Consider the following 27,103-nt stretch of genomic DNA (forward strand, 5'->3'; position numbering starts at 1 on the left):
AATGTTTTTCCTACTTGGGGAAAATTTGGAAGGAGCTGTGGTCCCTAAACCACTTCCTACTCCCCCGAGGCTGCCAATATGATTCTCAAGGTACAAGGTTTGCTCGCCGGCGGGCTTCCCAAAGTGAAGTAAAACCCTGTTTACTGTATGTATATGTATAAATACCATAAATGAAAAAAAAAAGAAAAAAAAAAGATATTGCGATGAGGCAACTTCCTCTTTGTGGACAAATTATCATTTCCTTTGAAGTTTCTGTAACTGATCAGTGGTTTTAGACCAAAATTACAGTTGTAAACCACTGAAACATACAATATCGGATCACAAATAAGAATAAATGCCTCTTTATCACCCCTTCCTAATTGTGATTCGGAATGGGTCGGTAAAACCATTTTGCAAATCGGAAACCCTTTTCTGACTCACAAAATGGGTACAATAAATACAAATAGCCATTTTGCAGTACTAAACCATAGGATTTTGCAGATCACATGATTGGCAAACCGTAAAAGGGCTTTGTACATCCGGGCCGAAGTAATCTTCTGCCATTTCACATAATGTGATATTCCACTAACGTACATAGAATTTATATTTAGGACCCTGGATAGGAAGTTTTCTGAAGCCATACTATGGTGTGTGATAGGAAAAAGTATGGCTGGCACAGTGTCGTTGACAGGCGTTTTTGACTAGTTAATGGTCTGTTTGCTAATGGGAAGATGCATGGTGTTCGCTGGAATAGTGAGATCAACATCACAGCATCACAGCGATGATTGGATCAGAGAGTATGAAAGGGTTAGTGACCAAGACTACCTATGCTTGGAAGGACAAGTAGTAATAACTACTAAGGGGCATAGGAAACGATCAGGTACCCTACAAATATTAAAAGGGTATAAAAATGTAGAGGGGGTATCCATGGGGGATTGCACAACCATGGGGAGGGGCTGACAAGCAATGGGGATTTGGCCTCCTGTGAGAGGTTGGGCCCTGCGTCTATTCTGCTATTGCGCACCGTCAAACAGTATGCATCGTGAGGGAGTAGGGCAAATACGATTTTTTTTTTTAAACTGAATATCACTGAAAATAAAAGTTTAAAGTGACATTATATTTAGGTTTTATAATAAAATCTTTAACCGTAGAAATTCATTGAAAAAACCCCAAAGGTTACAGTGATGTCATAGTTCAGTCTGGTAATAATATTTTACTTTACAAGAAAAAACCTCAGAAATTCACTGAAAGGCTAAAGTGACGTTACATTTAGGTCTGGTAATAATAACTTATTTTAGGTTAAAAAATCCTTATAAATTCACTGAAAAAAACACAGGTTGAATCATACAAATATATATATATATATATATATATATATGTATTTATATATGTATGTGTACACACAGAATAAAGGTTAAAGTAATGCTATAGTTAGGTGGAATGTTCAGTAACAACGCGACGTTGTAAACTCTAAAAACAAAAGAAATTCACACATTTGCCCTAAGGGAACAATAACTCATGCCCCAACCATACACAGGGTTCTATCAATAATTACATTGGAAATCTTGCAGTTATATTATCAATGATGTCATAGAAGATTACATTTATGATGTAATATATGGGGTAATTAGCAGTGTTTGGCGAGGGCGTGAGTTATAGTTACAGTTATAGTTACTTGAGAAAACTATAACTGGTGAATTTCTGTGGTTTTTAGAGTTTAAATTGTTACGTTATTACTGAACATTTCACCAAACTATGTTGTGACTTTAACCCTTGTTTTTTTCAGTGAATTTCTAGAGCATCCCAATCCCAGTCTGCAGTACCATGGTGGATCCCTTGTCAATTTGGCGTCAATTTCGGGAACTCACTAACCGACTGAATTAGATAGAAAAAAGCTAGCTTGGGCATGAACTAGCTTCACCTCTGCAATTCAATTTTTGTGTTTCTATCTCACTACTTTCCCTTTTTTCACATGGTTCTGCAGATGGGTGTGTTATTCCTTGATATGTCTGCGTGGGATCAAGGGGTAGCAGGGCTTTTTTAAAGAAGAAACTGGCTCATTGCCTTATCTCACAAATGGTATGATAAAACACTGAAACTACCTTTAGTGAAGCAGGAAACCTCTACAGTTGCCTCATTATACACTAAAATACAATTTGTTCTTTTATAAAACAGTAATCCTCTGAAACCTCTTCTCCGAAATGAATTTCTATTGGAACATTGTACCAAAAGATTTCTAAAATATGTCACTTCTACCAGCAGCAAATGTATTAACCAAAAACACCTTATACAATGCATGAGCTGTTGATCTCACTCACCTTGTAAGCTTGCAGGAGCATATGAATGACACCTGGAGCTCCGTGGCACCAATGCACCAGTCTATCACTTTCATTACTTAAAGATGATGGATAGTTTCCGGAGCGAAATTTTTTATGACGTAGGTAGTCAATGCTTGGCTTTATCAATTCAAAAAGCACTTCTTGGTCTAAATTTGAAAGTGGCTGAAAAAAACAGAGTTAATAATTGCGTTGTTTACAACTAATATTTATGCAACACAACAGCTAATAAATAGATTAACTTAGGGCCTCAATAAGAAATGCCCTGAAGAAGTTTGTGCAATTCATCACATCCATTACAATCCTATACCCTGGGGTTTAGAATGTAGCGATTGCAGTAAATATCCATTGTTAGGAGTCATGCTCTCATTAATTGGGTATAACATGCAGATTTTAGGGCTTTCTGCATCAAAATGTGCATGCTCAGTATTTTGGGGGCTTTTCAACCACTACATTTGTTCAGGTTTGAGCTGCCGAAATGTACTGGTGAAAAAAATCTGAAGGTGTGGTGTATATCTCTCCTGGTGTTTACAATGTAATAATCATTGAACCATTGGTATTTGCGATCCTTGCGGAAACAGGTGCTCGTAATTTAACAAAGACCATGTTGTTGAGGTTTAATTGATTAAAGAATAGAAGACAAAGTAAACAAGGGCAGGCATTCAATCAGAAATGTTACACAGTGATACTGTAGCATAGCATAGTTATGCTACAAAGTCCACTATTTTATTACACCAATTGCCGCCACAGCCATTGTGATGAGTCTCAAAAATATCAAAGCCCAGGCACGATCTAACAAGAAGGAACTATGGAAATCTAATAAGATTATGCTTCAATCACCAAGAAAGCCGAGAATAACCAATTAGAAAAGTAACATTTCCTTCTGTAAATGTACCTTACTCTCATAAATTTCACAGTACCTCACACCTAAGTCAGGAGTAAGCCATTCTTATAAAAAAGTGGAATCGGCCGCCAGAACTTTTTTCTATTAACTGATAACATACGAAGTAAACAATAAACAAACCAGAGATATCCTATTGGGAAACCCTCTTTTCACTCAAGGCCATCCACATCGGACCAAACATTGTAAGACTTTGGCTCTTTTTTCTACTCACATTCTCTTGTGTTCTGTTTTGAGAGATCATCATAAGTATACTTTTTTGTTTCACATTAGCATGTAACAAAGACACATTTTTAGAGTACATCAAGGCGAATGTACTTTGCATCACATCTGAAGTGCATTACACTGAACTGAGTTCATAAAATGGTCTCAAACTGTTAAGAAGGATTCAGTCTCCACAACAGTATGCTTGAACCTTCTAAGGTTATTTTCAGCAAAGGCCTATTAGTACAGCTGTCTCTTTCAAAACTCAAAACCTGTTAGAATTTTCGATGAATCGCTGGGAATAGTTTAACTTAGGCCACATGCAGAGATATGAACTTTGCACTGCCATTTTGACTTTTCTTAATTTGGTGCATTATCAAGAAAACCTGTTTCTTCATGTTACCCAAAGCAGACCGTGATGGGATCCTGATAAAAGGACAAAACTCTGCCAAAGAGACATCATAGAGCTACACTCCAAAATGAAATGCAATAAAGTATTTTTAGTTGGTGGAATAATATAGGAGTCAGACACGATCTATGCATTTTAGATGTTCTTGTTTCCTTGTTAAATTCTACCTTGTTCTGTCTTCCTAAGTGCTCCCCAAATTTTCCATTTTTATAAAATCCACAACTGTACGGAGATGTGGCTGGATAAGCACACTGTACGTTTGTGAGATTTTTCAATTGGTGCCACCCAGGTCATAAAAAAGTGGGTTCTCCAGAAAAATACAAACATGGCCACACCTTATTGCAGTGCAGCTAGGAGTTCTATGTATGCCCATTCCCAATCTGTACAGAAGTAATGGAAACATTCGTCCATCCTTGTAAATGTTTCTAACTGTTTTACAATCTGTTTCAGTCCTTTGCCTTAAGAAAATATTGCTTAAAGAGCACTTAAACGATTATTCCCTTGTAGCTTAATATCTATCCATAGAAAATGGCACTGAGGTCCTACTCGCACTGTTAAAAATACCCAAATGAGCCTCAATGTTTGGTCTATAATAGAAAAAGAAACCACTTTGGCCCTGTCAAATTTTATAATTCCACTCGAAACATACCTAGTTTCATAATCTTAGGGGGTATAGTGGAACAACTGTGTGGACACAGAATTACTGTAAAGTATTTTGCATGGTATCGCTTTTTCGGAGGGATTTAACACACATTTACCACCTGCTTTAAGCAGGTGGTAAATGAGTGAGTTTTTTTTAGTCTGGGGGTGGGGATGGGGATAGTGAGAGTAGGGGAGGGTAAGATTCGTTTTGGCAGGAGAGAGCATTTAACGCCTACATTGCCAGAGAAAATCTTTTGGGGGGGCGGGCTGGGGGGGTAGAGGGGTGCAGGGCAACAAGGCTTATTTGCTGTGGCCACATGCGATTTTACAAACACAAACTATTGGCTGGTTAAATCGGGTCCCTCAGAAACTGGGTGAAGAAAAACTGGATCAGACGTGATCTGACAGAGCAGAATTACATATAGTAGATCTGCAACGCATGACTCGTAATCAGGGCCTAGGTTGGGATTCTTCAGTGGCTTGACAAGAAATAAACACGGATGCCTTACGTAACGGAAGCCACGTTTCTGACCTAACTGAATTCAAGAACGTATTCATGTCAAGTCTCTAAACTAACGCATGCCCACTGTGATCAGAAACGTTGTTGAAGTTACCATCTACCTGTATGTCTAGTAGTGATAATGGTCTTTGATTAAACTCAGTGCTAATAAATTCAGCTGATCATTCTGGCATCCGAGTCGGCGTAAAAGTACTGATGTCTGCCTGTCAATAACCAGACCAGACAATAAATCCATATTCATCCAGTGTCCAGCACCTAGAGAGAAACATACGGGGGTCCCCCATGTTCAGTACGATACCATTCTCATGAAGGGACCTGCTACCACATGTCTTCAAACTCCATAAAGATCATGCATATTAGGGGCCAAACAACTAGCATAAACAAGAGTGGGGAAATGGGCACACCAGCCTAGTGCCCCAACACCGATCAAAGTTCAGATTTCAAGTGCATAAACTAGAAGCTGACTCAGTCGAAAGCTTTGTCAACATCCAGAATCGCCACTGCATAGTCACGTAGGCAAGTGTTTTACTCACCCATTATCAAATCGAATCTTTTACGATTCAAAGTAGGTTTTCTTATAGCACATTTGACGTTCCCTAAAAATATGTTACTAACCGCAATTTGAATGTGAATCTTCCCATCTACAGTTATCAAGGACAAAGGCCTGTAATAATTGGACTGTTCATCTGGACTGCCTGGTCTTAAAGTGAGATATATTTTCTTAATACTGTTGCACAACACATTTGTCTATGGATGCCGAATACATGGCCATTTGCACTCAAAATGTCAGCAAATATGTCAGTAAATTCAACAAGAAGGTCCTTGTTACTTATCAACTTGCCACAACATACATTCTGGATCGCCCATCTTGTCTTTCACATTAATGGGAACCTCCAAAGCTTTCCAATGGCATTAGGTCTCTCTACTTTTGTGCCTGTAAAGCAACAGCTATAGGCTAGGGATTAGGCCATGGAAACTTGTAAAAATAGTTTCAGCAAGGAGTTATCAGACATTGGGTTCTACACTTCATGGAAGCTGTAACTGCTTGCTGCACAAGTTGGTAAATAGCATGTCTGTCATATCTAAGTGTGAGTAGCAATCATGCACATACAACAAGTACGAATACACACACTTTTATTATGGAGCAGACTTCTCAAGAGCTCTGAATGACTGCACTGTGGAAAAATTTCCAATAACCATCTAGACGCCTATGCCCTTAAATGGATCTATCAAGAAGCTGATCAGGCATGCAGATAAAGAGCCCAGCCTAAATAAGAAAGCAAACCAAGTGATAAAACAGGAGTCTAACTTCAGATGTGAAGAAGGTGGGAATACCAATGGTTGGCAGCACAAATATTATGAAAGAGTAGCGCCAGACAGCCATGAACCATAACATACAGTGAGGGGCTCCCGTGGACAGAGTGAAAATTCATTATGCTCCTGCGAGCATCGGCTCTGGCTGTAGGAGGGGGAATGCAGGCACTCCCTTAAGGAAACAATTAAGAACTGAATTAAAGCCCATAGACCTAAATCTGGGACAGTAACGGGACTGAAGCTGCTGCTGTGATCCAAATGATGTATAACCGAGACAGTCGCTGGCTTAGTACTCCCCACAAACAGTGAGACTCAGGTGATCAACGAATGAACTGGGAGGTGGAAGAGAAGCACACACTGTGCGCTTGACAATGGACATGGGCATGCGGTGTAGGAGCTGGAGGCCAGGACAGTGGGCAATGAAGTGTGCTCCTGTAGCTGACAAGTGATACATGTGACCCTGTTGGTGTGGGCATGGCGGGCGGCCTTGGATATGTGGGAGATAGGGTGGAGGGTGAATATGTGGCATAGACCCATCTTGGACTAACAGCAAGTGCTCTAAAATAATGGAGCCAGCATCAGGGTGCAAACAACCCTAGCCTGCTGTACCTTGACTTCGCAATATCTGTATAAAAGGCAAGACGTACCTTCACCTCTGCCAAGTAAAACCTTCAGCAGGTCCAAATAAGCCATTCTACACCTGCACATCTGAAGATCGCATTTTGAGCTAGGCGTAATAATAAGCTATTTGCTCACGAGTTTTATCATTCACATCAAGCTTTCCGTATATGGTGGTGGAAACAGACATTGCTGCCCGCTTCAACTTGAGATGGCACTATGCCGTTCACTGTTAGAAAGATCAGAATTGTTATGTAGCTCGACGTTGGATGATTTCACATGTTTTGCAGTCTAGTTCACTTTGGCAAACAATCCATAAGACATACAGTAAACCTGACCTGGCCCATTCCACACACAGTCAGTAGCTTCTTATACTCACTTATGCCAGCTTTTTCTGGGAAATGGGTATTTTGGGCCAAACAAGGAACAGCAAAGTCAATTCCACTTGACTGGGGCTAAGACAGGATTCTCTGTGACAGCTCTTCGGTTCCTCTAGTCTCTCCCTAGAAGCCATTTCTGCAGAATGTGAGCCTAGCTACTGGCAACACTATCAGAAGGTGCGATAATGCAGATGGTTGACGCTTCTCCACCCCCAATGTATCCAGGGGCATAGCTTAATTGGTGCAGCTGGTGCAGTGCGCTAGGTTCCAGAGGGACCCATTGAACCCTGTTTATGGCTGTATTTCCCAGTTCAAACAAGAGCTGGGGCACATTTCCTTCCATGCACTAGGGTACATGACACACTGGCTAGGCCACTGACTGCATACTGGCTTGTGACAGAGCATAGAGCGTCTTTGCTAACTTGACGTCACCAGCCTAAAAGGCTCCTACCTCCAGACATACTGTGCTTCTTTTGGATTGTGCAGAATGTCCATAACTTGTGAATGTCTGCAGTGTGCAGTAACGCATTGCGGCCCTCACACACATGCATTTAACAGATGGAGCCCTGCTGATGACCCCCAAGGTCCTCATTGCTAGTGGCATGTGCACTTTGCGTTGGCAGTACACACACCACAAGAATGAGAACAGACAAAATTACATTGTCATTTTGCCTGTTTACATTTCTGCCGCTGGAAGCAGCAAAAACTACTTCTCATTTTGTGCATCGTGGTGTTGATGTGGCAGCATCCTTGTGCCTTCTATGGAGCAGCTGCCACTGATCTTGAATGATCTGCTTCATTTGAGCATTTGCGTTGCTAATGTGAAACATGGTCAAGTTTGAGGCACCACTGCAGCACTGGTGGAGGCAGAGAAAGGAGCAGCAATAGCTGCAGAGGCAAGGTAGTTCAGCGAGTTCCCACTTTCCCATACCTCCAATGCAAGAGGATCAAAATGCAATGGGTAGACCCTGGCAAAGTTTGGCTACTCCTTCCTTCACCTTGTCAATAATCTTGGTGGACCTCATCGCTATTCCATATTTTTTAGTGCCTGACCTCTTCAATACCAGATGGACCTCCCCATCACCCTACCAATTCAAACTCTGGTAGAGTCACTAGGCTTTCAGTTGACAAGGACGCGAGCACTTCTATTGATTTTCTAGCGGTTAGGGGTGATGTTTCTCATGGATTTCCACTAAGGTTGATCCTAAAACCCAGAGAACATGCAAGACTACTGATTATTTTATTATGCTGATGTAGCTTCCCTTTCACGCTTTATCAGTATTGACCAAATATGTCGTTTATGGTGATTATTTTTTAGGGTCAGTGAGAGAAATTCACGGCCAACTAGAAGTCAGGATAGTGTATCGAAAAGCCTTGTGGTACTAATATTTTAAGCCACCGAGGAAACCTTTGAGGAATAGAATGTGCAATTTATTAAAAGCAGCATCCGTTATGCGTCAAGTAGGTCAAATACATCTGGATGAGTTTCACCAAAGAGCAGATCACTTGAAACCGGTCTTTCATCATCACCATATACGACATATATGGTCGATACTCATCTAATTTGCTTGGATTAAAAATTCTATCTCCATATACTTTGAAGGGTAAACCATTTTTATTAACAGTCCTGAAGATGGTCTAGTGGACAAAAAACAAAATTAGACCGAAACGTCGACAATCGCACCCCTTTCTTTTTATCATTGTATAATCAATTCAGAAAAGGTGTTCACAATTGTAACCAGGAAGAATATTGATTTGTACATGGTTTAAACTTCCGGTTTCATTGTGCAATGTAATGATTTTGTACCCGCCATAAAGAAATCTATTTTGTGATAATATAAAACTCTTTTGAATACATACACCTGTGTCTCTATGGTATTCTATGTCTGTATAAGATCAATACATGTGGAAATAATCGCTAAGTGTTTCTGTGACACAAACATTGTTGTTAAAGGCAAGTCAAGAAAGCCTATTAAGACTAAGTCACATTAATTAATTGAAATGCTATATATAACATATCCCTTGTAGGCTCTTTACCTGCGAACATTAGAAGCAGGACACGAGGGGCAGAGCACACGAAGGATGAGGGAGTGAAATGGACCACGTGGGATGGAGTGAGTATTTTGGGGTGGGAGGGGAAGCAGCACAAAAGAAAGAGCTAAAAAACTCATGCACACTCATGAAGTGCTTGAAGAAAATGAAAAAAATAGTACCCTAATTGTGAGCATTGGAATGATACAAGTCATCCAATCCTAAGGATGGTAAGGACGTTATGCTCTAAGAGAGGTACAAATGGAATAGGAGGAAGGAAAGCCATCAAATAAAAAGGAAGCAAATTAGAGTGACAAAAAAGTCAACCAATAATAAGCATTGGGAAGGCTCGGTTAGTCTTTTGACCAACAGGCTGTTAAAAGTAATATCAATAGGCAAGACCTAGAAAAAAAATGGTGCAATAGATGGAGCGGTTATTCCTTCCGATAAATGATGTTCCTTTACTGCTCACTCATAGATATGGGCAACAAAGAAAAAGAAAATGCCATGTAAACTATTATTCAGTCTACAGCAAAGAAAATGGGAAGGTATATCTAAAAAGTCTACTTCCTCCTTCGGAAAGACATCTTATGGGCCTGGGTTATATTCAGCCATAAATAGTTTTCCTCTACGATGCTGTTTCACTATTGTCAAACACAGCAATTTGGAAAATGCCAACCCTAAACAACCGAAGCAGACTGAAATCTCATTTGGTCCTTCGACGGCCAAAACTAAAAAAATCTTTAGCATGTTATTTTTGGCAAAAATAAAAATAAAGACAACTGTAAAAGTACATCATTAGCTTAATGATTAGATTCACAAACATCAAAAGATTTCAGGAAATGGAAACAACCAACAAGAAAGCAAAAAACTTTACAAAAAGCTTTCCACCTCAGAAAGGAGAAAAATAAACTTATAAGAAGCTTCCGTGCTGATAGTGCAAATAAGGAGTATTACTATTGATAGAATTATAGATAAAGTAGGTGAATGGAGGAGTTTGGCACTCCGGCTACAGAGCATGTTAGTAGAAGTAAAGCAGAAGGGTTTATAGATAGGCTGGGCAAACAAGAACGAGCGCCTTTATTTCCGCACCAATCGTGCATGCTCAGTGTGCCAATCCCAAAAAGTAATAAATAACCGTGCTAGGTCAAGAAAGATCAGTCAGCAATGGAAGTTCATATAGCGTTGGTTCAAAATGACACAACACAAGCTGAAGATCACACTTAAGATCACACAATGATGAACTAAGATCACAAAAAGCGGGGCCATGGCCATAGATTTTTGGGCCAAGATTGGATAATAATGAACTATAATCGCATCATGCTGGCTCGTCGTCAAAGTACTGCCACTTCACAACATTATATGAAGACCACACACTGCTAGTCTGTCATACAGTGTCCACATAATACCGAGCACTGCAGCCACCGCCCGTGAAGGTGAGAGCAGTTTGGCGGTGGTGCCGGGTTGGGGAGTTCGACGGACGATGACGAGGGAAAACAAATTATTTATTTCATTTTCCCTCTTCATCGTCCTTTGAAATCCCCCTACTCCCCCTTCTTCCCCCTGCTCTTACCTGCACGGGCCGCGGCTCCCAAGCACCACTGTCAATCAAAGTGTAATAGAGCAACGGCCCAAAGCCACAAAGACCCGGACCAAGATCACAATGCACCAGATCAAAATCGCAGTGCATTATGGATCAAGGTCATTGAGCCCCGATACAGGACCATACTGCAGAGGGTTATTTTAAAACACCACGGGCCTAGATTTAAGAACATGTGAGAAAAAATTCCTTTCGACCAGGCATACATTGCACCAATATTAAACTAAAACTACTCTCTCTTGCAGCTATTTACAGAAGCATTACTATAGAGTTTCCTTAGCTGTACATTTCTATAGCTGACAGTGAGAACTAAACCGCATTTATGTCAGTTCTTCAAATAAAATACGTTTCAGTGGCGTAACGAACCTTGAGGGGGCCCCCCTGCAGGGTACGTGAAGGGGCCCCCTCCGGACACAATTTAGAGCTCCCCAGCAGAAGTGCGGTGCTGATGGGGCCCCCTGGAGGGTGAGGGCCCCCAGCACCGCGGGGGCTGCAGGGGCCTGTGTTACGCCCCTGCAAAGACCCAATGATTAATTTGTTTACATAAAGGTAAAAATGTCTGCTTCCATTTGATAATTGTCACTTTACTGCAATTGTACCATGCTGAGTCTAAAGCAACGAGTGACTTAAGCAAAGATTAATACAGTAATTCTTACCTGCATTAACGTATAATAAATTCCAGCCAGGCCATGAGCTGCTCCGACATATTGCTTGTTATGCCACTGGTAGAGCAGAGGACAGCGATCAGTCTTACGCTCCTCCTTAGATAAAGTTTTCCCAGACTCAATAATGGCATCTACCAACTATAAGACAAATACAATAAATACATGAGTAAAATCATTGTATATCCAACTGTTTTATTTTAGAGTGTTTGACATTTTATGTTATTTATAACTTTAAAATTAGGAAAATCTGATATTAACACATTAGAAAGCACATGAGTTACACTTTCAGTGGGTCGTAAATCATGTTCATTATGCAGATAATATTTTCATTTATGCACAAATATTGAAATCGGAATCAAAAACAACTAATGTAAAGTGGATATAAATTTAAATCTATAGCATACAGAGCAAATACAGAGAAAAGAAAGAATGCATGAAATATTTGCTAGGACCTTAATTCGTTGGGTTGAAAACCATCAGTAAAGAACTGTGAAAATGGATTGCCGGATGTTCGATATAATGATTTATTCCAGACGCTAAGAAAATTCTCAACTGCTTTATTGATACATGGAGACTAGCCGACCATTTCCTTAAGTCCCTAGTAGTAACTTATTTGTCCAGTTTTCTTTTTTTTCTTTCTTAAATTTGCATACACTTGCAAAATGGTTGTATCTCCCACATTCTTTACATTGCTGTCCCATAGCTGGACAGAATTTTTGATAAGGAAACTGAAATTCACATCTGTAGCATATTCTTTTTTCCCTGTGACGTGTCTCCATTCCTTTTCCAAGGTTTACTTATTATTATTTTTTTCCCTCCCTCAGGATAGCAGATAGCGCCAGGACACCCACGGGTAACAGACGCGCTCTATAAATTAATTAACATAACATAACATAACTTTTTGTGACATTTGTCTCACTTGCTCAAAAGTTTTTATTCTTCCTTCCTCCATATTCGTGGCAGGTTTTTCAGCCCACAGTTCAGTTCTTGCATGCCCAACATTTCTTGTAGATCATATGTTTTCTTCAAGAGTTTTTTTCTGAACTTCTTTGAGTTGCAACCTTTATAATTCTTAGCCTTATTGCTTCTTCATTACTGAATTTGTCAAATTCACAAAATGTTAACAATTTCTTAAGTCTGGTACCAAAATCATTCATTGTTTCATCTTCTTTTTGACATGCCATGTTAAAATTATATCTCTCAAAATCTAGGTTTCTGCGAGAATCAAATTTATTACTTAAACATTTCATGAGTTCTTTATATGTGTTTCATTCTTGCTCTGGAAATGTAGTTATTAAATTATCTTCTTCATCTCCTACAAGATTGAGTAGCAAATTCTTTGCCTGCTCATCAGTATGATTTTTACAAGTTGCATTTCAAAAATGTTCAAACCTCCTGGTCCATTTTTCACCATCTTGGAGCAACATGATGTTGTTCTGAGAGATCAAAGGGTAATGGCCTCCTAAAAACAGTACTCAATATTTTCCCTGCATCATTTTCCCCATCATGCATGTCAGAATTCATATTTATTGGTATATCTCTTTCCGTTGACATTACTGTTTATTTTGTTGTGTTTTTGATGAATTCATATATTTTAACTTACACATGACAAAAAGCTGTGTGTATCAGTGTTTTAAATAACCAACTCGTTATGTGAGTAACTTGTTTGCAATTCCTTTAATATGAGACACACATGAGACACATGTAATAGAGCTGTGTATATATATCAGCGTTTTAAATAATGTTTTAAATAACCAATTCTTTGCTACGTTGATTATGTGAGCTTAAATAACGTCGATATAGCTGTGCGCATCAGCATTTAAGACATTAAATGCGCAAATCTCCAATGATCACAACGCCTGACTTTAAAATGGCCGACGTGTGTGATGTGCATCACGCATGCGCGAACTTGAAACTTGGTGAAATTGACATACGCGCATGAGCACTTAATTGTCTCCGCTTTTTATTATTTTCTTCGATTAAGACAAACGTGCACTACATTAGTGCAGCACCACACTCACCATGCTCCGGTGGGGTCAACTGACCTGTCACTAACCGCGTCTTCAATCGCCAAGTGCAAGCACTTCAATCTTGCATGTGGTTTACTCTCGGAGACAGCGCCACAACTCGGATACAGATAAGAGCTCTCTTCAAGCAAAAACAGCCTCAGACATTGCCGCGACACAGACGCTGCTCCCTTCAAACGAAGACCAACTCACAGAGCGCTGCGACTCTCCAAACGAAAAACCACTTCAGGTAGTGCTGCGATGTGACATTTCTGGTGAGGTATTTCTTCCAGTTCTTCCAAATCGTCGCCAATATATATATATTTTTTTGTTTCAATTTTTTTTATTGAGGTTTCGTATATCACGCCTCCCGGGGGGGTAAGGCAGAAAGTGATTACACATTATTACACACATAGAGGGTTACATGGTAAAACAGAAATGAAGTACATGTAGCGGTCTTCTTGTGACAGGTGGTCCAAATCTCGGCTGACTTTGCAGATCTAAGTGTAATCGGCTAGGGCCCACACTTCTTCGTCCGTGAAGTCCCGTGTCAATAGAGGTGTATGAAAGTGTCGTCCCCATGTGTTTCGCCATAAACCTGTAATCCCGTGATGGATGTTGGTGAGGGAAATATGCGCCGGTCTCGGAACCGCCGGGCTACAATTTGAAGAATAACATAGAACCGTGGGGGAAACTCTTCCTAGTATAACATGTGGTGCTGGACGTGTGTGGCATGCCAGCCGGGGTCAGCGGGCACTGCGTGCAGGGGCTGCCAGGTCCTGACAGTTAAATGGACAGTGGGACAGTTGGGGGGGGGGGTTTCCAGGGGCAGGGAGGGCCCCCCGTCGGGGTCGGCATCTCTAAATCGTGAGTGGGGTCTATAGTTGATCCGCTCCGCCTTATGCGCGGGGGACACGGGTGTCCGGTATCTGTGTGGGATGTTGTGGGGAGGCTTGGATGTGTGGGGGAGATTGTTTCTGGTATGACTTCCTGGGTCGTTTCATGTTTGAATTGGATGAGTAGTTGTGCCCACTCTAGAGAGATGGGGTTCTTTCGCATGCCCCATACTTCCTCATCACGCAAAAGCTCCTCCTCTGCCGCCCCCCATTTGATTACTGCACCTATCCAGGGTGCTTCTGGGGGGGCCCTTGGGGGCCCTCCAGTGCATAGCAATGGCCCGTTTTGCTAGAAGAAGGGCAAAGGAGGCAAATTTCCATTGCAGCTTCTCCGATTTTTTTCTTTTGGTAGGTTCCTAACGCGCAGACCTCCCAGGATACTATTTGTGGTAGGGCAACTCGCGTGTGAAGGGTCTGGTGTATCATGGTCCAGTATTGGTGGAGGGAGGGTCAGTCCCAGAACATGTGTTTAAAGTTTGCCGCAGGCATGCTGCATCGCGGGCAAAGAAACGGCGTATCTGGGTAGTATCGCTGTAGTTTGTCTGGCGTGAGATAGGCTCGGTGAAGAATGTTGAATTGTATGTTTTTAAATATCGCGTTTCTAGATACTTTTTTGGTATATTCCAGGGCGCGTTTCCATTCCGTGTTGTGGAAAACCCTGCCCACGCCATCCTCCCAAGCCTGACGCAGGGCGTCCAGGGGGACATAATGATTTATTCCAGAGGCTAAGTAAATTCTCAACTGCTTTATTGATACATGCAGACTAGCCTCCCATCTCCTTGAGTCCCTAGTAGTAACTGAACTGCATATCTTTGAAAGATCCCTAACCTTCCAAACTAGGACGCCTCCCTCATAAATTCGTAACTTACATCACATCATTACATTCAGTATCTGTTAATTTCGCTAGGGTGTTGCGAACGTATGAGTTGGCTTTTACTTTCTGGAAAAACAAAAAGTAAGTGCATTGTGCATACACCCTGACCGTTGTATTTACCAAATTAATTCTACAAAGAGACAGTCAATAAATAAGTCACGCTCAGCTTTTTGGCTAGAGTATCGATAACAGAGTGATTGTACTACGTTCATCAGCGACTGGATGATTGCAACTGTCAATCACGTACTCAATATTGGGTTTTGCCTCCTAACAAGCATTTAATTGGAAAAGTAATTGTCTAAGTTTGTATATCGAAAGGTGCGGTCCTTTTTCCTTTATCCACTGTCAGCGCTACATCAGGCCAACATCCCACCATGCGGCAGACTGTCATAAGTGCAGGTGCTGCCAATTAAGTCCCAGTGCTGAGCACCGGAAACCACTAGCTCAAATTAAGTACTCAGTTCAAGCATTATTGATGGCAGTCTTGGGCCTCAAAACTCCTCACAAGCATGGGCCGTAGCATGCATGACACCCTGTGTGTAGAACAACTGAAAAAGCACCCTGGTAAGGTAAGCTCCATCTCTGGGGCAGCACTCACAGTCTGAGTGAGCATGCAGCGCTGTGGTAAGGTGATAAATACACAAGGGGCCATTCACCCATTTTCAACGAAAATAGATTGCCTGCAGTACATGCATTAACTCAGTAACTCTTCGAGTGAATAAACTACAGCACAGTAAAAAATAAACGGACCGGTGGTTCCCACACGGTATTTTTAAGCTGGTCTGTCTGCAATGTGTGTCTGATTGGTTGCTTGTCACTGTTCAGATTACAACCTTGCTCTTTCAGAAGTTGATAGGAGAGTGAGAGGTCCAGCTGGACATGTGTTTCACAATAGAAGAATTTACCATAAAGGCTAACCTCCCAGGCTTTGGACTCAGATAGATGCCCCCACCCCTCAGAGTTCGATAAAAAATATGGTGTTTTGAACCCGATCTGGCTCAAGCCTGCAGGAAAATGCCAACATTTTTTGACTGATGCAGCTGGTCTTTTGACTCTGACACTCTACTAACTAGGCCCCGGTGCATGAACTCTGACACTTCAAACGTGTCAAAATTGACACTTCTCCTAGTTGGCAAATTTAATTTACTTGCAAGATCCTAGTATATAATACAAAGTGCACCTAGGGCCGGTTAGTTAAATGTCACTAGGGGAGTGCAGCATGCATTGTGCCGCCACAAACGTAACCACGCAAAACATGACTGCAGGCCTACTAGTGTAGTGTGTCTATGCAATTTTAAAACTGCAACTTCCACTGTCAAAATAACCCCTTTTGACAGGCCTAGACCCGATCAATACCAGGGACCTCCGGGGCGCAAAATCTTGAACTTGTAGAGCTGGAGCATTTCCTGCCTAAATCAACAGTTTCGCCAAGGCTCTCTCTTGATGTCAGAATGTGTCAACTTCGATCACCCATCACTCCAAGCTAGCCCATTCTCTCCTGTCACTGGAAATTGTCAATGTCCGAAGGTAACTGTACCAATGGCATGCATCCGTCCCTTTTATCGGACCGCGCTCCATCTTGGTCAGACTGAAAACTTTCTCAATTGGCACTTATCCTTTATTGGCGCTAATCACATTTAAAACTTTAAAACTAGGGGGGCGTGGCCAACAATGAGGTGGAACCCCAGCCCCTGACTTCAGCAGCGATGAGTGTTGCTAAGAAACCTCTCGCGAAACGGCAAAAGAAGTGGAACCAGACTGCCGTGACTGGAATGCCGAAAAACATGGCGGAGGTCTAATGTGACATGGAGAAGACGCCGTGATCTACACAGGGACCCCTTGGCTTTCCCAGCTCTCTTACGGGGCTAAAGATGAAGTGGTTGGGTGGATATGCCGACCGAGAGAAGACCCTCAAACAGCCAGTCCTGCAGAAAGAGGCTCAGAGCGGCGTGCAGGAGTGTGTTGAGCCGCGACATGTGAAAACGGAGGCCCTGGCTTTGGAGGCCTGCCAGGTCCTGTGAATTGGCGCTCTGAGCGTGGACACCCCTGAAGCTCGCAAGCAGCGGGCATTGCCGCACATCTATCCCCCACCCAGGCGACAGTCCCATGGAACATGAATAGGATGGGGACAAAATCAAACGAGGTATAGTGCAACACTACCTTAAAAGACAAGCCCTTGATCTCGTGTTGCTGCAAGAAACGCACTTAGTAGGTAATAAATGCAAAGCTCTCACACAGTATCCCGAGGGACGGGTATCCTGGTTAGGAAGAGTCTGCCACTTACACCAACACGTACGTGGGCTGATCCAGGGGGCAGATTTGCAGTTCTAGAGGCGCAATGGGAAGGGAAATGAAGTCTCGGCGTACCTCCCGCAGGCACCACACCAGGTAAAGAAGCACTGGTAGCCCTGGGTAAAATTATAGTGGACCTTCCCGTGGGCACCCTGATTTTGGGGACGATTTTAATATAGCAATGGAAGACTAAAGGGATAGATATCCACAACAACCTCAAGCACGACTCCCTACACGTATGGCTGAGTACACGCAGGCCATGGGCCTTACGGACATATAGCGATCTCTACAGCCAGATGAGAAACAATACACTTACTACTCTAACGCACACAAGAGCATGTCCCGCACTAACTATTTTTTGACGCATTCAGTAGATATCGGTCACTTCCGCAATCCTCATGCTCTACCGAAAGACATCTCTGATCACTCTCTGGTGTGGGTCGAACTTACATACTTCAGCCAACGTCCACGGGCCTCCATAGTCCTTAGTCCATGGCTGCTTAAAATCCCAGATGTCATGGCAAATCTGCTCACACAGACCGTTAATTACTTCAAAGAAAATGTTGGGTCAGTAGACTCAGCACAGACCATATGGGAGGCCTTTAAGGCAGTACTGAAGGGGCAGGCACTGACGCTAAAAGTGGGCTATAGTAAAAAATGGCAGCAACAGATTTCACAATTTGTAAAGCGAACTCCAACAGCTGGCAGAAGATAGCATTAGATCTCCCACAGATACAGCTATACACCAACTTACTATTAAACAGTTCAAATATAGGACTATAGTGCAGGAACACATGAAGCCCAAACTTTTATATACTCAACACTAGCTGTATGAAATGTGGGACAGGGTTGGAAAACTGTTAGCTTGGCTGGAGAAAAGGGAGCCGGGGGAGAGATGAGTGCCCAGATTGACCCACAATGGAACTAAACAGATCTCAAACCCATAAGATATAGCAAACCCATTTGCAGACCATTTAGAAAAGATATACACTACATCAAAAACATACACATCAGAGGACTCCCGTCAACTGCTTGTGGACATTCATTTGCCTACACTCTCAGAAGAAGACAGAGATTCTCTAGAAGAAGAGCTTACCGATGATGAAATTCAAAGGGCCATTAACACTATTCAGTCAGGGAAGGCAATGGGACCGAATGGGATACCAATTGAATTTCTGAAAACGGTCGCATCCTACACTGCGCCACATCTGGGGCCTTGTATGACGAAAGCTACGATAAAAGGGTCTTGCCAGAAGATCAACGGCTGGCCTCTATAGCAGTTATCCGTAAGCCGGGGGAAACCCGCCCGTGACTGCGGCTCTTACAGGCCGATTTCTTTAATTAACGATGAAGCGAAAATCCGTGTGAAATTGCTGGCATCATGTTTGATCCCGGTGATTCCATCCTTGATTTACCCCCGACCAATCTGCCTTCATGCCAGGGAGGATTTCGGCGCTAAATAAACGTCGTCTTCACAATGTTTTAGTGTGACAAAAGTACATAGAGGAAGATGCAGTGGTGCTATCCCTAGGCGTCTCCATGGCATTTGACTCTATCAAATGGCCGTCTCTGTTCTAAGTCCTGAGACACCTGGGATTTGGCCTCAAATTTTTGGGTTGGGTAAAACTGTTATACACGGATCTGCGGGATCAAGTACGGATTAATAATCATATGTCCAGAATATTCAAGCTGAAGAGAGGCACCAGACAGGGCTGCCCCATATCCCCCCATATTTTCTCCTTGATGCTGGAACCACTGGCATCCTGGGTGAGAGGGGATGTAATGCTGAGAGGGTTAAACTGGGCAGAAGGGCAGGATGACCGAATATCGCTCTATGCCGATGATATCCTGCTATATCTCGCATCCCCATATAAGTCCCTACACATAATTTTAAATATTTTTACGAACTTTGGGAAATACTCTCGGTATGTGATCAACTGGAGTAGGTCGGTACCATTCGTCCATTCCACGCCTCCCCCCGGGATGCAAAGTAGAAGTGGCCATGGACGGGTTTCGATACCTCAGAGTTTTTATAACCCTGGATCCCAAACTCTTCTATGATCAAAACCTAGCGGCCTTTGGACAGGTTGCAAAATGACGTCAAACACTGGAGATCCGTGCCTCTATCTTTACTGGTCCAAGCTGCCCTGTTTAATATCTTAGCACTTTCACGCTTTCTCTATATCCTTTAAAATTATCCGAACATGGTTCCGGACGCCTATTTCTTAAGTGTGGAATGTGAGGTCAGTACGCTACCATAGAACGGAGGCTCACCGGGGGGGATCGCCCTTCCTGATGTGAGACTCTACTATTGGGCCTCACAGTTAGTAGTGGTAAACCACTGGGTAGATCGTTCCCCGATGTATCCGGCCTACATGTTGGATATATATCAGATGGGCAAAGAGGGATATATGGGGGCGCTATACACGAAGGCCCGAAATAGAAGGTACAGCAGCCCAACGGCCCACACAATAGCGATATGGCACCAGGCGGCTAATCGCCTCGGTGGACGAATGTGATGACCCAAGCCACACCATTATGGTTCACCCAGCAACTAGGACTACTATGTAATCAGCCTGGGTTTGATAAGTGGGACACCATAGAAATTTACACTATAGGGACCTGGTAAAATCCTTAAATTCGGGGAATTAAGGGAGAAATACGAACTAGCCCGAGGGGAAATTTTCCTAAACTTGCAGATCCGACACGCCCTCACTACAGGACTACAGCACTTCCAGACATGAGTAAGATACCGGAGTCGTCCCCATTCGAAGATCGGCTACTGGATGAACCCATTTTAAATAAATCCATATCGTTAACATACAGGAAATTGTGTAGCAACTTACCAGACCCATTCCGCATACTAGGAGAAAAATGGCAGAAAGACTTAGGGCCCAATGACGATGAGGACTGGCAAGCGGCATTGATGTCCCCGAGGGAGGCGGCTATTACTCTCCGTTTCTGCCTGATCCAACAAAAATTTTTGCACAGATCCTATCTCACTGGGATTAAACTAGCGAAAATTGGTTTGAGATTGAACACGTTTTCCTTCGTGGCTGCCACCAGGAAGCAACCTTTTTTCATACTATCTGAGACTGTCCGATTATACGACCTCTATGGGAAGGGGCACAACGCACATCCGGGAGGCACTTGGGAAGGCACTCACGCTTACACCACAACTTGGCCTACTTAATATATGGGAAGGTACTGACCTCACGGAGGTGGAACAACAACTGACCACATTGGGCTATACTCTAGTGAAACATGAAATCGCCAAGAAATGGGGAGTTGCAGAAAGGCCATCTCATCGGGTATGGGCAAGGGAATTAGACAAGTGCATGATAGACGAAAAGGAGGTTTTTAAATCAGGAGGGTGCCCCAAGAAATGGGACAAGAAAATGGGGCAAGTGGAATGATTATCGGGGGAACTGTTTCTTTCCCCAACTGTGGTATTGGAACTGCAGCAGAATATGGCGCAATCTCTGGAACTACTGTGACTGAATTATTCTTTTGATGTTATGAACGTGCTTGACAAATGGCTGTATTGTTGACTAACCAAATTATGTGACTTTCAATGTTTGAAAATTATAAAAATATATTTAAAAAAAAAACTTTAACAATTCTAAAATTCACATCTTCGGTTCCACTTTAAAAACTCATATCTCAGGTTCCATTTATTGGATTTTTGTCATTGTGGGGTCATTTTGTTTATTAAATTAATCTCTGGTTTTATTAATTGACATGCATTAATATCTGAGGCAACTGAGGTGCATTATGCATGTAGTGCCGGTTTGTCTGCTGACCTGTGCGCATGGGTGTTTACAGGTGTTCTGGACTTTGTGTGCATGGGTATCTGAAGGTGTATTGCTCTCTTCATATATGTACATCAATGTATTATCTATTTCAATGTTATTATGGCGTTCATGTGTTTGTGTGCAAGTGCACGTGCACTTTTAAAAAACATAAGCCTATTGGCTTTGTCAGTACACCGATTACTTGGCTGGTCAATCCTCGTAACATCTTACAAGATGATGGACGGAATGTTGCACAATGGCAAAACATTCACCCCCAGTCACAGATCTGGGTTTAATCCATCGTTATTTTGCTCACTAAACCACCCCAGTTCAGACATGACCATATGCAAATCAGACTTGGCCCTGTGCCTCATGGGAACAGTCCAGCCCGAACTGCCAAGTCATGTCTTCCCTGGACCGGAATCAAGCATCCTAGGACCGGTTTCTGGCTATCAGCCGTCTTCAGCCAGGATAGCTTGACTCCAGTGGCTTAGTGAGCACGGGACCCACGTCTGGGCATACCCTTCCCACATAGGGTGAAAACTCAAAACACACAAGATGATGGACGGAATGTTGCACAATGGCAAAACATTCACCCCCAATCACAGATCTGGGTTTAATCCATCGTTATTTTGCTCACCAAGCCACCCCAGTTCAGACATGACCATTTGCAAATCAGTCTTGGCCCTGTGCCTCATGGGAACAGTCCAGCCCGAACATCCAAAGCATACCTCCAGTCCCTTTTAAGGAAGGCGACTGATTCCTTGTGAGAATATGGGATAACTCTCAGCAGATAAGTAAGCAGAGGGAAAGGCATGTATTTGTTTCTCTGTTTAATATGTAACCTGACTCTCTAAGAAAATCTGCTCAGCTTCTACATTATCAGTTGTTCCTTTCATCTACCCCCAAGAAATCTATATGCGGCCCTACGAAAGGATGCTCATTAGTGTCTGTGAATGGGGCAGGTCTCACCTTCACTAGACCCTAAATGTCTGGTGCCATGCAAGGTTAGTACTATTATGAGCACCTTAAATCTGACAATGAGATTTCTCTAGATAACCCCATCCCCACTTCTCGTGTTAACATTTAAATCTATAATGTGCCATTGCTGTCACCACAGCCAAGAAAATCATGTCCACATCAGAAGAACAGAAAATGCCAGCCATCCCTGAGCCTGCCTGACTTATTCAGACTCTCCTCCCTAGACCAGCAGTATAATAAAAAACACTGATACACAGTGGGAATTCACCGCCATGAAAACCGTGGCCGAGAGGAACTCATAAAATGCTTGGCGGTGCAGCAGCGGCATTGACAAGCATATTGCAGCCTCAAACCTGCTGCAACACTACCAGGGATCTCTGATCCCTGCCAGTTGTGGCGTTCGCATCGCAGTCCGACCAACCAACTTGTTATAGGGTGGTCGAACAGACAGTGCATCAGTGCCCACACTAGCACAGTGGCATCATCATAATTAGGCCCTCAGTGTGTGGTCACAACTGCGAACTACTATATTCTGACGTTAAAGTATCAATTTTTTCGATAGATGTTTTTGATTTAGAAGATGCTGCAGACACTGATGTGGCATCAGAGGGAATATATTTACTATTTACTAGTTTACAACAGCTACTCACACAATGACCACTTTTGTATCCCTATATTACCTAAGAGCCTTTGGCTCCTAGCAAAGTACAGGTGTGTACCAACTTACCAGTTCGAATGGGGATAACAGAAAAGTTATGGTCCACACATCTCTTTCAATTCACCTGATCAGAAAGAGGGTTAGGCACGCAACAAAACCTACTAGACTGTCAGGCATTTAAATTTATAGTTGTGACTTAGCGGTAACATTTTGTCCGAAATGTGCAGATACAAGAATTTCATACACAGTTATTTGTAATGCTCTCAATAAAGTCCATTTCAGTGCAGAATACATGTAACAAGATTATCTTAGCTATAATAACAACTGCAGCATAAGTAAATCCACAGAACATAACAAGCATTTACAATGCAATAGGTCTCGCAGCATTAAAGTTTGAGTTATTGGCATTGTGTATGACAATGCCAATAGTTATTACTTTTGCAAATGTGACACCTATAGCATTTGTAATGCTATATGTGTTGTATTTATGTGACTTAGATGTATTGATATTATAAATAACAATGGCTTTTAATTTTTTTAAATAATTAATACTTGAATAAAAGTTATTGTAATTGAGTCGGTGGAAGGGTGACGTGGGTGGGGCAGCAAGTTGTAGTGGAGAGAAAGGAGGGTGAAGTTGGGAGAGAGGAAGGTGAGACAGAGAAAAAAGGGTGAGGTGTGGAGAGTAGAAAAGACAAGAACAGAAGTGAAATATTAACATCTTTTGTGTAACTACAGATGCAGCTAATCTCAAAAATTGGTTGCTTGCAGCACCAGAAAGCCTCTTTTCGAGTAGGTGAGATGGCCACTTAAACTGAGGTGTGGAAATGTGAGCGGCTGCCCCACGCCCTACACACTTCCCCCCATCCACCCCCGGGATATATATGGTGATTACTAGGTAACAACAACAATAGCAAGTTAATTAGCATATATGACATTTTCTTTAGTGTTGTTCAGTCCGCAAGACTTGGTAACACACACACTCTCCCTCTCTCTCACTCTCACTCTCTCTCACACACACACACACACACACACCCACACACACACTCACACACACAAACACACTTTTTTGTAGTTCAATTTTTCAGTCACAGCATACAGCTAGAGGGCGTTTGTTCATTGCTCAAGCTCTTGTCACATTCTCAGTTTAGCTTGCAAAACATGCAACCGATTGCAACCTCCCTTTACATAACTCAAGTACCAACACTTCCGACTGTTTAAATGTGTGATTTCCTGCATCTCATAATAAGAGTAACTGTTGCAATGTTGATAATATATATTGTAAAGTAAGAAGATCCAGTAGACGTTGGTATTCTTAAGTTGGTATTTATTAGTTAAAATTAGGTAAAAGGAAGGTAATAATAAGTAAGGAATCAGGCCCCACCGGGAGCAGCATCCAGCTGCTCAGCCTCAGATATAATCAACTGTCATTTCAAAGATACACATCCAGCACTCTATGTGACATCATAGATCCATGCTGAGGTAATTATAAACAACACTAAAAAAGGACAGAAGGAAAGGAAAAGCAGAATGCAACACATCTTTCCCCTTGAATGAAACAAAATAATAAAATTAGCAATAAAATTAGAAAAGATAAAACATCAATAGGTGAAAGTATGAAAGGAAGTAACGTAAATAGATAAGATAAAATATCAAAAGGTGGAAGTAAGAAGTGAAGTATAGTTACTTTCAAAATAACAAAATTGAAATAGAAACAATAACAAAATTATAAAAGGTAAAAACATTAAAAGGTGAAAGTATGAAAGTAAGTACATTCACCTATAACATAACAAATCCATAAGAATGGAATTATATGGATTTGGTAAATTACATATGAACTCCTCTAAAAACATTAGAGCATTTAAATGTTTCATAACATTGAAAAACATTAGAGCATTTAAATGATTCATATCAATGAAAAACATCTCTAAAATTGAACAACCATCGGCTCTTCAAATATCGAATCAATTATAGAACACCCTGTGGCTCTTTAAATATTTAATATACTGAATCCCTGTGGTTCTATATATGAGCACCTTGTGGCTCTTTAAATTACTGAACTTTTATGGTTCTAACATCTAATATACTGAACCCATGTGGTTCTATACATGAGCACCCTGTGGCTCTTTAATATCAAACCATGTGAACACCTCTTAAAATATCAGAGCACTAATGTGGTTCACTTAATAAAATAGAGCAATGGAGCTCCTACAAATTTTTTGAACAAATTGAACACCTCTAAATTTTTAGATCACATATGTAGTTCACATACTAAAATTAGAGCAATTTGGGCTCTTACAACATTGAATAAATTGAACACCTCTAAAAATCTTTAGAGCACATATGTGGTTCAACAAGTACATCCTGCAAACGTACACATTTAATAATCCTTTAAATGAAAATTGACTGCAACCAAAGTACGAATATATGAGAGAAATTAATTTCAATATGTCCTGATGGTGATAAAATCAGGATTACTAATAAGCAGTATAGAAATTGAATAACTGTAAGTAATATCATGAAATGAGTAGTCAACATTGAAAATGAATAACTATAAGTAATATCATGAATTAGGAATATATCATCATGAAAGATGAATATAGGAATAATATCTTCTCGCATAAAACCAGAGAGTAATTATATACAACCATCCCCTTTTCAAAGAAAAACCCAAAATATCACTAATCATGGCCGTTGGCCAGACTGTCATGAACAGCAATAAAGGGAAACAATCTAAACAAGGTGGCGTCCCTATAGAATATCCAATTTAGGACGTAGGAGTTGTCACGCTATTCGAAATACACTTAAATAAAGTAAAAAGAACAAAGCGCATATCACCTAATGTATGGGTACATGGCTACCTAACGACTCTCTGTAACTGAACACCTCTTATTGAAAAGAGCACTTGCGTGGTTCAGCAAAATAAAACGTGAATGAACATATCTGAGGACTCTGCAGCCTCATATAATTTGATTACAAAGAAATGGAGCACCTCAACCATGAGCACGTATGTGGCTCCGCAACATATGCATCATAAAATTCTAAACTGGAGAACTAAACTTCAGAAAATACAGGAGCGCCTCAAACCATGAGCACCTATGTGGCTCCGCAACAATTTTAAAATACACACTAGTATTGAATTCCTCAAAGTACATCAGAATACACATTAGCATTGAACTCCTCAAAGTTCAAGAAATACACACCAACATTGAACTCCTCAAAGTTCAGTAATAAATGTAGACTCTGTATAACTAATCGCAGTAAAGTGTGAACTCCTCTATTTAAAGTAGAGCATTATTAATTAAGTGGTTCATCAAAATTCAGCATATATGAATATCAATAACTAAATGAACACCTCAATTTAATTGAGCACGAATGTGGTTCATTTCTATGAATAAATTCAAACATTTCTATAACTCTGCATATCAAAACTTGACCTTTAAAATCGACTTTTAAAGTATTTTGTACATAAATTAATTTATCAATTTCAGGATATAATGGTTCCTGCATTAACAGTAAATAAGAATATCACTCATAACATAAATAAATTAATCGATCAATTTCAGCAATTAAAAGCTCCATAAATCATTCATAACACAACATGTACATTAAAATATATATAAATAGCGACTTATGAAAAATAAGAAACTAAAATAATAAAAGTAGTCACCGTTGTCATGCTATACGTTGTTGTGAATAAATAAACTGTACCTTGTCTCTTTGAAATAGAAACAAAACATCCCAAAGATCTGACCTTGTCTTTTTGAAATAGAAACGAAGACATCCCAGAGACTTGCAGGGTTTCAAAACAACATAGCGTGCCAGTCGCTGTGACACGTTGATTTACACGATGGCAGACACCCAGAAAGGAAAATCTTTATGTCAGAAACGCTGTAGGAATGTAAGCGCCCGATCCAGGATGACATCAGCGCATAAAGGAAAATAACTCCGTTAGTGCCTTACACATCGGACAGTGCCTGATTAATGACGACAGCACGCAGTA

General features: G+C 41.4%; 1 protein-coding gene across 1 annotated transcript in view; it reads right to left on the reverse strand.

Annotated features, from left to right (window-relative positions):
- Positions 1-27,103, reverse strand: part of LANCL2 (LanC like glutathione S-transferase 2) — a 282,523-nt gene that overhangs the window by 81,982 nt on the left and 173,438 nt on the right. Inside the window, exons 5-6 of the mRNA XM_078663538.1 lie at positions 11,591-11,737; positions 2,298-2,480 (exon numbers count right to left, since the gene is read on the reverse strand). Of these exons, the coding sequence (XP_078519664.1) occupies positions 2,298-2,480; positions 11,591-11,737 (330 nt within the window). The remainder of the gene's footprint in view (positions 1-2,297; positions 2,481-11,590; positions 11,738-27,103) is intronic.

The sequence above is a fragment of the Lissotriton helveticus genome, chromosome 10 (genome assembly GCF_964261635.1).
Source record: "Lissotriton helveticus chromosome 10, aLisHel1.1, whole genome shotgun sequence".
NCBI classification, from domain to species: domain Eukaryota; kingdom Metazoa; phylum Chordata; class Amphibia; order Caudata; family Salamandridae; genus Lissotriton; species Lissotriton helveticus.